The sequence below is a fragment of the Parasteatoda tepidariorum genome, chromosome 2 (genome assembly GCF_043381705.1).
Source record: "Parasteatoda tepidariorum isolate YZ-2023 chromosome 2, CAS_Ptep_4.0, whole genome shotgun sequence".
Classification (NCBI taxonomy): domain Eukaryota; kingdom Metazoa; phylum Arthropoda; class Arachnida; order Araneae; family Theridiidae; genus Parasteatoda; species Parasteatoda tepidariorum.
In genome coordinates, this window is record NC_092205.1 from 58,620,216 (window position 1) to 58,635,523 (window position 15,308).

Below are 15,308 nucleotides of genomic sequence, written 5' to 3' on the forward strand. Positions count from 1 at the left end.
TAATTTTAATATTTTACAATTTAAAATGAGTTTTCAAAAGGGTTTTTAAATGTTTAAAATCATTTACTTGATTCTTTAAATCCACAAGATTTTCCATCAGTTTGTAGATACGTGTTTACTGGACAAATACAAGACTTAACTAAAGTGTCGTAGTTCCATGAGCAATCATAGGTGCAGCCTCCTTTTTGAATACGACATTCATCAAATACTTCTGTAAACGGAAACATACAACACTTAATATAGGGTGCTTTGCGATGACCACCTTTAATATGCATCTTAAATATAATTCTAAGAAATATAGCTTTGAGTTTATATTTAACCGAAAAATATAAAAAATACTTTTCGAACTCTGACCAACAGCTATTGAATTCAATAAGAGCAGAAAGTCTAAAACCGATTTATTAAAAAGTGAGTGAAGCTCAAGAACGGTTCCTAGATTCCGTGCGATTCCAGCATTCCAGTCTCATTAGGCAAATAATCTGGTTTTTGATTGATTTACTCCGTCTTTAACTCTTACTGACTTCAATAATGATTGGTTATGAGTTACGATAGCTCTGTGTTTTAGGTACTAAACTGTCATTTCGAAACACTGGGGTGCTACCCATCGATCTGAAGCTACCTAGCTTCAGATCGACGGGTATCAGTTTGTCTAGGAAATAAAGACGTCCTTTGTGTAATCATGCCATTGGTCTCAAAATTGTGGAGTCTTAACCCGCATTACCTCCTTGCTCACAATGGGCTGCTGCGGATGTTTTTCACTTTTTTTTACGTAGGATTACAGTTTCGAATTTTTCCCTTACATAAATATTAATTTGCAAAACGAAACTTGAACAATTTTCATATTCCTTTTATTAGGATTCAATAATATTTATTGAGGGAAGTAATTACAGAACATTCTAAATATTTTCGCTATTGCCTCATTAAAACATTAAAATGGGCGCAATATAATGCATAATGGGTAGAAAATTATCTGCCACAAATTTTATTTCTATTATTTTTGATGTCATTTTGAAATGTATGTTTGATTAAATTCCAAGATCAAGATATTTATTGTAATTTATTATTAATTATTTATAGTTCGTGCTAAAAAATGTCAGTTATTTTTAATTATTATTTTTTTTCACGTTTACTTAATCTGTGGGTTGAAGGAAAACTAACGCTATTGGTTTTTAGTCCAGTAATTATAGAAAAAAAAGGGTGATTCTCCGGGAAAATTAATACCCAAGATATTTTTTGAGAAAAAGCTTTGTTATGCTATTATGTAATGATTCATATTTTCCAATGTACTGTTTCAAGCTGAACCTATCCCGAGATAATCAGACAAATAGTTTCGAAGGAAAATATACCTTACACGTTCAGATTCCCTGGATAGCAATGTAAGGTTTATGCATATTAGAGTGCCAAAAGAAGTACTTTCTATAAAGAAAAAATCTTGCAACTATTTGTTCGATTAACTCGTTTCTAGTCTCATTTGATTCAGCGCGAAACATGCTTATGAAATCATGTTTCCAACTAGTTTCGACAGCAAAGTGTAAATAGGTATAATTGCGTAACAGGTGCAAGTGAAAATTTTTACATTTTGTGCATGAAACGATTATAAATTTTAAATTATTAGTCGAATCGTTTCGGGATTGGTCTCATTCAATCCATCATGAAAGAGTACACAAGAAAATATGTCTGACTGGCTTGTATAAAAGAAATTCCATTTTTCCCATCAAATCACCCCCATTTTCCTCAAAAGAGGGGGAAAGCGTACTGAGGTGGGTAAAGAAGTTTTCAGGTATCGTTTATGACAACAAAGTTTTCTGGTATTCGAAACTAAATATGCGGTATTTAAACCATTCATTTGGTAATTTTTCCGTTTATGCGGTAACGGTTTACTGGAAATTTTGGTTTTCAAGATAACAGTTCTTATTATTACTCATTTAGTAAAAAATACAAACCGGAAAAGTAAATTTAACTGAATAAATGGTTTTTATGCCTTACAAGGTATCATAGTAAAATTACCAAATTTTACTTCATTTACCAAATATATCACATTTTAAAATACATATTATAAAACCATTATAAAATCATTATAAAAACTATTATAAAATATACACATATTACACCTATTACAAAACCATTTTGACAAAATCATCACTAAAGCGTTTCGGTCAAAATTACCGAGCCGTTTGGTGTTCCCATAGAGCCAGAAATATGGTACATTTTACCATATTTTGACCATACTTTTCTTCTCAGCTTATATCGTAATAAATTAGTTACAAGTTTATTGCTCAATTTTTTGTAAATTAAATTTAGATTAATTACAGCTGTTTTTAGTGCATTATTTTTTGTTAAAAAGAAATAATCATCGAGCAATTATGTTATATGGAAAAGATGAATATGCAGGGTTAAAATTTTAAATACTTTTAAAATTTAATTTTAGAGTTAAAAGAACTTTTCTTTTAATAAGCTTAAACAATGAACTAAAAACAGCTCAAATTTTACTTCTAAACAATGTATGAAGTATTTCAAACTTGTGGAAAAAAATCATCAAAAGCTTTTAAACATTTCTTTATGACTCAATTGTTTGAACCTTTTTTTTAATACTTTCTTTTCATTTACTACAATGATTAAAGGGTGCTTAAAATATGTAATTGTGTTTGCTTTCAATGCAACGCGAATAACTGCAAAATTCAATGTATTCATTTTATTTTAGAATGTTTAAATACGGAGTAAAACTTACTCGTTAATTATACACTAAAATAATATCCTATCTTTTTAGCAAAAAGTATTTTGAGATCATTAAAATTCTATTAAAAAAATTTCTTACCAGTGAAATGAATAGAATTCAAGTCGACATGGAATAAATTAAAAAAAGAGTTGTTCTTCTTTCCTAGATCTGTTTTCAATATTTCTGAAGCTCTTGATGGTGGGATGACTGGTTGATTAGGTTTCCAAACCATTACAAATTTAACTTTTATGCTACCTGGCCTGAAGAAAATAATTGCGAAATACTTGCATTAAAATAACATCTAACTTCATTTCATTATTAGCAAAATATGGGATGTCACAAAAACGATCGACGAAATACGATAAGAATGAACGGTTTATTGCGTTCTGCTTAGAAAATGAGGTATTTTCTTCTTGCCAAGTTACAGAATTCGTGTCAAAGTTTGTCACTAGATGGCGCTGTTAACTGAAGGTAAAATATTCAATTTTTTTTTCTTTAAATAGCCATCATTCCCAAGTGTGCTGCGGTCGAAGAAGAAACTAACAGAGACTTGTTCAAATATTTCAGTTCGAATAATCTAAAATGCAGCAAAAAACATTGCTTTATATTTTGCTTGGTATCGCCATCTGTTAATGCATTTTGAAACTAATTTTGAAATTTGTTGAGTTGATTACTATTTTTTCCTAAGCAAAACGCAGCAAACCGTACATTTTTATCTTTTTACCATGTCTTGACTCATTTTTCAAATCGTAGATCATTTTGAGAGCATCCTGTAAAATTCGTAGAAAATAATATTCAAAACTTCGTACCTAAAACTAAGAATTTGCAATTTTTCGAATTCTATTCTGTTCTCCTGGAAGGTTTTACGAAGCTGAAAAATTAAAATTCAATTAAATATATACATAAAAACGTTGTTTCGATTTTGTTATTTATGAAATTTCACTTACCTCTTTTTCTAAGTTATGTGCTAAAGTCATGTAATATTGAGAACTTTTATCATTTAAATCATCAGTGAAATTTTCATCGATAATTGTGAATTCTCCTACTAGAGCATTTGGCACTATAATAACAGAAGAAAAAAAATTGCATTTCAGTATGAGTAAGTTGCATGACACTGTTACTATTTTGAATTGTTAAGTACTTCTAAAATGGAACGAATTGTTTTTAGAGCGAAGAATAATTTAAAATTGTTCTATACATCAATCAATATTTATATTTTCATTCATTATCTGTCCGAATTTTTCAGTACAGCTCGTATGAAAGCTGTGTGAATTTTGACTGTCAAATAGTTGTTCTTTGCTGATTGTCCGATTAATATGTAAAATATCTGTATTAGATATTTATCCGGTCATTGGACTAATAACAGGATGAATAATAAAATGATAAGTATACCAGCAGTGCACGGCATTTATAGTGCTGCTTTGAGGAGAACTCCTTCAGACTAAAAGTCTGGGGCTGTCTGCTGTTATGGTAACAAGCGAGAGCACATTTCTAATGGGGTGAAATGGAGAGATGAAAGCGTCGATTGGTTTACTCAAGCTGACCTATGCAAAAATCAAGACAAAACTATTCACCCCACACCCCTATTCTAAGTGACTTTTCATCGTAACCATGGTACCTGCCACGACGCGAGACTGATGTCTGGAGGAGTTCTCCTGAAAGCCGCACTATACTAGTTTAAGTGGGAAACAATATCTAACAGAAACTGTTTAATTCAATGTTTTCTGCCACACCATACTTAATGTCAACTTTGTCGGTGTCGGTGGAATTTAGAAATAATGATACTTATTAGAAAATGTTTTATTTAACATTTATCACCAGTACATGCTGAATGTCGACATGAAATCCATGATCTCTCTACTACTGAGGATATTATACGTCAGCACTGTGGTCGGTGCGAACGGAATGCGGAATTCCGTATCGACCAGCCATCGCTGAGATTCGAACACCCGGTTCACCTCATTGGAAGGAGAACGCTCCATCCCCTGAGCCCTCACTGCTTATGTGAGGCAGGGTGATTTTGCTTAATATCGGCAAGCAATAATATAATATGTAAAGCAGGTTGATATTTTTGAATGTCGGCATGTAATAATACAAGTTGATATTGCTGAATATTGGCGTGTGTTATGTATGAGACTGGTTGATATTGCTAAATATTAGCGTGCGTTATGTATGAGACTGGTTGATATTGTTGAACGTCGGTTTATATTGCTGAAGGTTGGTACTACTGAATGTTATCATATAAAATAATAACTGAGGCAGGTTGATGAGTGTAAGGTATCAATTAGAAGAGGAACTTTAGGAATGACTTTAGGAGTGCAAATCGGATGCGGAATTCGTATCGACCAGCCATCGCTGAGATTGGAACACCCAGTTCACCTCATTGAAAGGTAAACGCTCTATCCCCCGAGCCCTCACTGCTCATGTGCGACAGTGTGATTTTGCTTAATGTCGGCATGTAATAATACGGGAGACAAGTTGATATTGCTGAATATTGGCGTGTGTTATGTATGAGACTGGTTAATATTGTTGAATGTTGGCTGTTGGAATGTTGGTGCATACCTATGGTTTGTGAGTGTGAAGTATCAATTAGAAGAGGAACTTTAGGAGTGACTTTAGGCGGTGCCTGACTGACTGTATCCTGCACGCCATGAGTTGCTGTCACATTCGGAAGATCATCCGTTGTGACAGAAGGCTGAAACTTTTGTGGCACTTTAGAAGGAGGTCGCCGGATGGGAAAACCAGCTTGAGATATTGAGTCTACACTAGCTAAGGAATGACCAGATTCATGCCGAATAGTCTTATTATCCGATTCGGCTAGCAGAATTCCGGCTGTAATATGAAAAATATATTAACTATGAACAACAAAATGCTCAACATAACAATAATCATAGTAGTAATAATCAAAATAATGCTAAGAAAATTATAGTTCTGATAGTAATAAGAATAATCATCCTAATAGTGGTTGAAATAAGTATCAATATAATGCTAAAAATAATGACCATCTTTATAATGATTATAATGGTAACCCTAATAGAGAATAATATTCCTGATAATGTTCAGAATTTTTTTTTAATGATAATGCCGAGAATAATAATCCTAATTATAATATAAAAATAGTCCTTATAATAATAATAACAACAGCTCTTATGATAGTTAGCATTATAGCCCTTTAAAATAATAACTTTGATAACAAGTAACTATTAACATTACAAATAACTATTCTAATAAAATGAACGTATTAATAAAAACAGTTATTCGGTTAGAAATGCAAAAGTCTTTATTAGTTGCTCTGGAATTGTATAGTTCAATGTCTTTTTACTAGTTCAGTTGTTCAAATTAAAGATTAATATTTAAATTTTTGTGGAGGTTTAAAATAATCAATATTTCATTGTATGAATCATTACAACAATCTTAACTCATGAACTTACTTGCAGCAAGGACAGCTAAGCAAACAGCAACAGCAACAATAATTAGTATTAAACCACATAAAATAAGTCTTCTCCAGCCTGGACAAAGTTTCCGACTTTCTTCAGTGAAATATAGTTTTTCACCCCTAAAACAAATAGTCAAAAGGCATAATGAGCATTTTTTATAAAAATTATTTCTTTCATAAATGAGCGCTGTCAAATAAAATTGAGCGGAAGAATGTGATACATTTTGAATCTCCATAAGAAAATTAATTTTGACATAATGTGTTTTTTCTTAACTGGATATTTAGGATATCACCGAAAACAATACAGGTTTATCATCTAAGTTATCAATTTTTTTTTAAATGTACAGCTGATTCAAGAGGAAAAATGAGAATCGTAGTAAATAGTTATGAGGGGAAAAAGACAATACTACTTCAGCGCTTTATAGCTACATTCAAGTAATTTAGTTTAATAGCATTTTTGAAGGACAAAAGTAATATATATTGTCAGATATCGTTTTATTTTTCGAAATCTTTGAAAACCGACTTATTTGCGTCAGGTGATTAGCTAGTCTAAACAGTCTATATGGTAAGCTCGGAAAGTAATTTCAGTATCTTTATTGTGCGGGTTCTAGTGCACTCAGATCATATTCGGTAAAGGGACATTCAGCTTGCACGTGCATGTCCCCTTGGCGACTCTGTCATAGATCATCCACGGAATAATTACAGGCGTTTTTGTGAAGAAGCCTATAGAAGCCAGGAGCACTATAGGCTGCCATAAAAGTTTGTAACTCAGCAAGTACGTTTCCTATGATAAAGACAGTCTTAAGTGATGCTTGTTTATCGGAACGCCAAATGAAATTTTTGAAGGCATTGAAATGGTCAGCGATTAAGCTTGTGCTAGAAGGCCACCGTCGACGAAAATTTGAAGGATTTTTTAAACTCAGACAGGTGTTTCAGTTATTAATTTAAAAACTTTCGAGAATGAACATTTCATTTTACAATCAATTGTATACTTCATGATAATGGACCTTGTCACTATGTTTCTTCGTGGCCCTCTTCCAAGTAAATTCAAAGTTGCCAATACTTCAGGCATGCCTAGAGTTCGGACATGGCTCATCCAGAATTTCTCTAGTTCTGGCACTTGAAATCCCTTGTATGATGACATGATTTTTGGGACAATTGATAGAATCGAAAGGTTTATTACAACGACACAATTTATTATTTTGAAGATTTTTAAAGTTAAGTAGCAATTAATTAGTAAACTAATTTGGAAAATTTGAATTTTTTTTTTGTTCTTATTTTTAAATATGAATTTTGAAACTCATTTGGGAGGGAGGAGCAGTTGTCTGTTCTACGCCGCTTCAATTTATAAATTTAAAGCGATTTCTAAATAGAAAAAAAAATTGCATGCTATTTTTCAGTCTTAAAACCTATTTGTACTCAAAATTCCAGCCCATTTAACGAGTTATACTTGGGGAGCATATGTGAAAGATATTTTTAATAAATTTTCAAATGTTTAAAATGGAACAACAACAACAACAAGAAAAAAAAACTATTTCACTTATGGAATAAAAATGACACTTATTGAAACAAAAGACAGTACAAGGAAATAAATCATGCATTAAAATGTCATTAACTATAATAAAACAATAATGTAGGAATTAGAAAAAAGATTAGAATCATAGGAAAGGTTTTGTGATTTGACAGCATAGTACTCAAGAATTTGGCTTGAGTTGGAGACAGAAAAAGGTTTCATTTCCAAGTAGGATAGTAATCAAGAATTCGACAATACATGACTTCACTACTATGACTGAAATCATCATAACATTCAATAACACACAGGATAGGATAATGTTCGCTTTTGAGCATTTAATACAATGATGTGAAGGGTTTACATGCAAAACAATGTTGACATTCAAACAAAGGATGGGGCGGAGAAACTGATTAAAACGTCACAATCTTTAGTTTTTTATTCTAATAAACTTACGTGGACTTGGTTTCTGATAAACTACTAATGGATCCTTCGCGGCTGAAATTAAAGAAACAAAAACACATAATTGAAATATCATATTCAAAATTTTATCGCTCTAAAATATTATTCCTCTGCTTAAGTAAATTGAATGTTTAATTTGGTCTTTCGCTCTTCTTTTGAATTTAAAACTCTTCAATGGAGAAACACAGAAACACTATATTTAAAAAGCATGTATAAAATTAAAGAATCAGTTTAAATCGAGGGGAAAATTTAATATTTGACTATAATTAAACGGATTTTTCGAACGTAAGAAATATTTTTATTTTCATATGTGTGCTGTATACTTTTATGCAGGTGTAGCGATCACATGAAATCTTTTTGCCATATATGTCTTCAGAATTCAGAAATCCTCTTTTCAGTAGGTAAAAAACTGCTATTATTATGGACAGAATGTTATAGATATTAATAAATATATAGAAAAAAAATATTAACTTTCGTAAAAATTATTTTTACCAGCCCTAGTAAGCTTTCTAAAAACAATTTATGCAACATTTGTTTTTAAACGTTTACTAATTTTCAGAGTTCTTTTAATTGTTTGAATAATGCTTATGTCCGTGATTAGGATATTGGTTAGCGTGCAAATGTCACACATTATTAAAATTTCAGACATACATTTAATTTTGGCATTGTTAAAAGTCTTTCTACTTACGACACATCAATTCTTATTGATGCCCTAAATCTTGTGTTCCACTAATATTAATGCTCTAGTTTATTAACTTTTGCCCCGCTCCTGCATTATCAGAAATGTATTTTGCTTTTATTTGCCTCTTTTGACTTCCACCGTCCCTGCGAATCGTATTTCCCAGCAATTAATTTATTCACTGGCACCTGTGCCTTTTTATATTTATAACTCGCTTATAAGTTTTCATTATTCATGTGTTGTAGTGCTGATGTGTAGCGTCGGTTTTTTTTTCTTAAGTTTGTTAAGTTTTCTTAAGTTGTAAATTTCTTAAGTTTTCTTTTTTTTAAGTTTGCTTTAAGCTTCTAAACTAAAAATTACGTTTCAGTGTTTTGGGATTATTCGTTTCTTAATATAAAACTATTCTATAAATAGGTATGCATTTAAAAATTTCTTGGGTAAAATATTGAGAGGAAAAAAATTCATGTGTAGTGCGAAAAAAAAGTTTTCAAATACAAAATTTCGGAAGTGAAAATTCTTCTCTCTCTTAAACTAAGTATTGAAGGAAAATTTTTAAACGGAAAAATTTCCAACTTTTTAATATTTTACAATAAATGCTGTTCTTTTTATCCGTAGCTCTCATGTGATTTTTGTTCCGGAAAAGCTAAGTCACGTGAGATCTCGAATATGCACTTTTTGAATAATTTCATTAAGCACAGTGGAAACTTTAAAAAACGAAATTAAATCTGCAATATCAATACTTTGTGTTTTTAAAACAGTTCGGCAATCGTATTCCATAGCGATCACATCCCTACCTTCAACCTACCTCAGGCATTTTCTATGGCTGTTGACCGGCAAGCTAACCTCGTCGCTGGACTTAGAAGTTCCATTAAGTTTCTCACTATTAAACACACCCTCTGCACCAGAATTCACATGAGTCTCTGCCCATACACCGTTCTTACTATTGGACAGTTCAGCTTCCACTTCAGCCTTTTTATCAAGACCAAGTGTCTTTTTATCATCGACTTCGTAAGAAGTAGGAATAGTTTCTAACGGTATACTTTCCCTTGTAGATTGAGGACTACTTGACGTGCGGTTCTTGACGCGCACCCTTCCACCAGTAGTGAAACTGATGACGGCATCATCAGGTATTGACACGTGCGTGCTGTCAGAACCATTCAATATCTTTCTGTCCATGTCGTCAGCTGGTACGTAATGACGTAACCGTGTATCCAGCGGTTTTTGTGTGGAGTCTATGTTATTGTGATCTGCTACATCTTCATCGTCCTCTTCCTCTCCCAAAACGACCACGGCGGTACCGTTCACCGTAGATGTCGAATAGCTATTAGATCTTTCGTGAGCGTGACCGTTGGCCAACGGCACATCACCGTCTGTCCGACGTCCGTTTTCTGTAACCACAATTCGCAAGCGGTCTTCATCTTTGGAAGATTCTTCTTCTTCGCCTTTTCTATCACATGGATGATAACCGTTATTGTCGTAGCCGTTGGCAACGCTTTCTTTCTCGTGATGAACCTGGAAAAAAAAATCAATATTAGTAGTAGTAATAAAAAAAAATGTATATATATATATATACTTTACATTTTCCCTATTCAAGAAATATTAANTGTTGCTGTTGCGAAGGCAAATAAGATATATATATATATATATCTTATTTGCCTTCTGCTTTTAATGTTGCCTTTGATTCACTTTTTTCCCCTCCCTAAGAGTCTATTTTAAAATTAAAAAAAAAAGGTTTCTTTTCTACCTTTTATAAATAAAATAAATAATTTTGTTAATATTTTAATCGTAACGAAATGAGCGATTGCCTAAATGTAAATAACTTACCGACATCTACTTGAAAAAAAAAATTTAACTTAGGGTTCACATATTTTTTTACAGAAAGTTTAACAGTTCACAATTCTCATGCTACAAATTGAATCTTAATATTATTTTCGTATTCCATCATTTTCCTTGCGCATTTTCAATACACCATCATGAATTTAAATTTCATTGTTTTCGCGTAGTAAAACAATAAATAATGCAGACCAAAAAGTGAGAAAAAGTTCTAAAAAACCTTAAAATTGCAGCAACTTCCTTTCTGTGCGTCAAATTACCATTCTATAGTTGCATTCCTGCAGCGTGCCATCATAGTATTTTTTACAAAAAAGTGTAACAGTTAATAAATATCGAATCGATTATTAAGTTTAATAATCGATTATTAAATTTTCGTATTGCATAGCAATCCCTGTGCATATTTTTTTTGCACTTGTTTGTGAATTATCATCACATCATACGTGAAATTACATCGATGTAAATATCACGTTTTTTGGTATCGCAGTTTTAGTACAGCAAAACAAACTGCCACGTTAAGTTGAACATCCAAATCAGAGGAGAAATCGGTTTACATTCGTGGCAAGTAACAGTTAAAATGGCGACAAAAAAAATGATGGTATTTCATCGTCATTTTTCTGTATTGTATTGTGCATTGAAGATGATCAGTCAGCGTAGCAGGCTTGCTATTTTATTTATTATATATCTATTATTTTTAAACTTGTTTTCTGTATTTCACTGTTTATTATTGGTGATATTTTAAAAGTGCAAGAAAAGAAATGGATACGATATGATAAAATTTAAATTTAATATTACTCTCTCTTCTCTTAAAGCATGATATTAACTGGAAAATTTCTTGATCTTGACTTTTTATAAATTAAAACAGCAAACAGCGTGCAAATCTATTAAATGTTAGCTTTTTTTTTTCTTCACAACTTAAGCAATTAATGCAAGACAAAATCGGCAATTTCAAAGTGTTATATATTTTTGACCTTTAAGTCTTGTTGAGGATTGCAAAATCTCTTCCTAAATTGGGGTTATTGGCCTTATTATGCTTAAAGTGTTGCGAGTGAAAGTGAAATTTCGATGAAGAAAGGCTTTTAGCCACCTGAGGGATAATTGATAAACTGTTTAGAATTAAATTAATTGCTTTACTTTTACACCATTATATAGACCTTCAGAAGTTTCTAGACTTTTCGTCATTGATTTTTACAAGTATTTGCAGAAAATTTTACAATAAATTTTTTGAAACGGGAATTAAACACCTTGATGAATAATTATATATGCAAATGTCGGCAAACATTTAACCACCTGGATTTTTCATGGACAAATAGCAAACCTAGGTCTTTGAGGTTTCAAAAGTGAAAACTAAACATTTTGGTTGAATTACGCATAAAAGTGCTGTTTCAATTTTAAGTTTGCTGTCAAAATTCTTTGAAATTGATTTTGCATAGTGGCCAGCGCTTATGATTGTTAAGAAAGATTTAAACAAGTGGAGTTACCAAAAATTTAGGCCCCTTGAGTAACATTTAAAAGCATAACTGCCTAACTAATAGATCTTATAATCATATGTTTGAAGATTTTATTTACCTTAGTTTTCAAAAAATAAAAAAAATAATAATAATAATTTTTTTTTATTAAAATCTAATTGTTGCTATCAATAAAAAAATTTTCTCCTCTAAGATTTATAAGATAACAGCCATGTTTCTGATACTGGTTCAGACATCCAAGAAAAATTTAAAAAAAAAAAAAAGAAAAAAGAAAAAAAAAGCATTATTTAGTAATTAACATAACCCTCGTTAGTTAAACTAAAATCCGATTATGTAACCAAAAGTATTTCGCACATAATTTTGCTCACAAATATGCATAAGTATTTTGTAAGTTTTATGCTTTGTTGTATATGATTTTTTTTTCCTTTTAGAAAAAAAATTATCGAAAGAGGAAATAGAAAATCGCTTCCTTTAGTGGTGTCTGCCGCATTTATCTATGAATCAATTACCATAACCTCTTAATCATAACAAAATAAGTATTTTATACTAAATTTTTACGCATTCTTATTTTTAAAGTCATATTTTTTACATCGGAAATGTTTGGAAATGTTTAATAACGCTTCTTTTTCATGGACAAAAAACTTTCGTAAAAAAGTTTTATAAGTTGCTGTTACGAGCTCCAAAAACGAAATACAGATCATTTTAAAGAGTGAGAAAGAAAAATTTCAAAAGTCGATGCGAAAAAAATATAAAATCATTATGCAAATGCTTTAATAACTGTAACTTTTTGAGTTATAATCCAACGTTGCACTTCAATATCGATATTTTGAGTTAAATTGTATAAATTGGCAGCAATCTTAATACGGCTAAGGTATAAGCTCAACCATATTATTATACAATTAAGTTTAAAATAGTTTAATTTACACGATAATATGGTTTAACTTGAGACTGTATTGGTTTCTGGATATTTGCACGCTATAATACTTCAGCACTGCCCAAATTTTCAATACTCTCGTAATAAAAATATAACTCTTATTCAATTATAGTTTTAAAAACACTTGATTAAATGCTTAACACTAGTTAATGACAACACATATTTTAAAGTAGAATGGTAGACGCAAGCCGTAAAAATTTTTTGAAAAAAAGATTCTGCCCTTTAAAAGACAGGTAAACTGTGAATTCGATTTTGAAACTCAGTATCAAATTTTATCTGAGCAATAAATCGTGTGTTATATTTTCTAAAAGAGCAGGTGGCACTGTACTTAACACACTCACTGCTGAGTGTAATGTCTGACATTTCTTTTAAACTGGAAGTAGTTTCGTCTATTGTTTCCAAGAACTTAACAAGAAAGTGAATGTCAGTGGAATGACTTGATTATCAAACCTGTCGACAAATTGATAAGAAGGTGTCTGCGGTCAGAGCACCCTATTTGCGAACCTACCTGGATTCTAGATTTCCAGAAAAGATCAGAGAAAGTAAAAGTATTTGAGGGTCTATGTTTAGTTTTTCAAACACATGTCAGTTCAACACGGATAACAAAAAGTTAAATTTATATGCATGTGTGTGTATATATATAATATACGTATAAAGTTCACATGATATTTTAATATTCAACTTACTGAATATCCAAAGTTAGACTGTTGGTTTTTAAAAATTAATAACATTAAGAAAGAGTTAAGGTTTTTTAAAAAAGAAAAAAAAAACTTTCGCAGCAAATTCATGTACGAGGGCATCTCCCAAAATTTTTGGCTTTAGTTTCAAACAGTTTTCGTTAAGGTAATATATATGCAAATCAAGGAAAGAAAATAATTGAAAATCACATCACAGTTTTTCAAAATGTGAATTTTAGTTATTTTTATTTGATTTATAGATGATATGGAATACAACAAAATTAAAGTTTGCATAAATTGCACGAGATATTTATTTTTAAAAAAATTATTAGTAAGGAGCTTCTACTGTTTCACTTTACTATACTCCCATATGGTACTCTTGCTTTAAAAACAAAGTTTATAANGTGAAGGATTAAACAAAAAAACTCTCACAGAAAATTCATGTACGAGGTCATAAAAGTTTCCTCCCAAAATTTTTGGTTTTAGCTGTAAACAATTTTCGACAGATGGCGTTAAGCGTTAAGGTAATATACATGCAAATCATAGAAGGAAAATAAATCGCATCAGTTTTTCATAACGTGAATTTTAATTATTTTTATTTGATTTATAGATGATATGGAATACAACAAAATTAAAGTTTGCATAAATTGCACGAGATATTTATTTTTAAAAAAATTATTAGTAAGGAGCTTCTACTGTTTCACTTTACTATACTCCCATATGGTACTCTTGCTTTAAAAACAAAGTTTATAAGACAATTTCATGACGCTGTTTTTGTAATCAGCACAATCGTTATATTTATAAACAATTAGCTGTCAACATTTTAGTCTGCATTTAGTCAATCTGATGCTCAAAAAAGTTTAGATTCCAGCAGCACGAAACATGGAAATAAAATTAAAAGGTTCATATAAAATATAAGTTAACAGGTAAAAATAAAATTAATTTTGGCATTTCTTCGAAATGTTCGATGCGTAACCCACTGAATTTACATTATTTTTATACATTAAATCATCTGTGCAACGTGAAAACAAAACCTTAGGATGCAACAAAGTAGAAAGCAAATCGATAAAAGTGAAAGCTTAATTTTTCTTTTCAAATTATGAGATTTACCTTTCATGCAAATTTCAATAAAAATGACGCACATTTAATTTATCAACATCTGACCGTAATAATAATATAATATTTCAATATTACATTCTCGACGCAATACAATTTGAAAAGAAACATGGCGTCAGAAACGATTTCTTGTAAAAATAAAAGAACTGAAAAGAAAATATTTATCAGAAAAACCAGAATTTGAGATAAATGACTCCAGTTACTGAACTGACCAACCTTGAAAAGAACTACAGTTAATCATTTTCCTTCTTGTCATATTTTAATAAATAGTCAGAAGAATTGGGACATCATTAAAGAACGACATCTGTGATGGATGTGACATTAAACTTCCTTGGAAAGCTAAACAACTATCGTACTTTTATGAATAAAAATAATGTTTAACAGCTTCTGATATATTAAATTAATTTATTTTTTAGTTTGAGTATGAATTACTTTAGGTATTTATATTCATTAATTAAAAATTACTTATGACTGATGCT

At 30.9% G+C, this 15,308-nt stretch overlaps 1 protein-coding gene across 5 annotated transcripts in view; it reads right to left on the reverse strand.

Annotated features, from left to right (window-relative positions):
• LOC107438548 (mucin-3A) overlaps positions 1-15,308 on the reverse strand; it is a 138,190-nt gene that overhangs the window by 30,464 nt on the left and 92,418 nt on the right. For 3 of the 5 annotated variants that reach the window (XM_043039615.2, XM_043039612.2, XM_043039613.2), the window contains exons 2-9: positions 9,609-10,315; positions 8,119-8,160; positions 6,148-6,272; positions 5,279-5,548; positions 3,664-3,776; positions 3,526-3,587; positions 2,816-2,976; positions 68-211 (exon numbers count right to left, since the gene is read on the reverse strand). In XM_043039615.2, the coding sequence (XP_042895549.1) occupies positions 68-211; positions 2,816-2,976; positions 3,526-3,587; positions 3,664-3,776; positions 5,279-5,548; positions 6,148-6,272; positions 8,119-8,160; positions 9,609-10,315 (1,624 nt within the window). The remainder of the gene's footprint in view (positions 1-67; positions 212-2,815; positions 2,977-3,525; positions 3,588-3,663; positions 3,777-5,278; positions 5,549-6,147; positions 6,273-8,118; positions 8,161-9,608; positions 10,316-15,308) is intronic. The other 2 variants (XM_071177640.1, XM_043039616.2) reach the window with 1 other exon arrangement.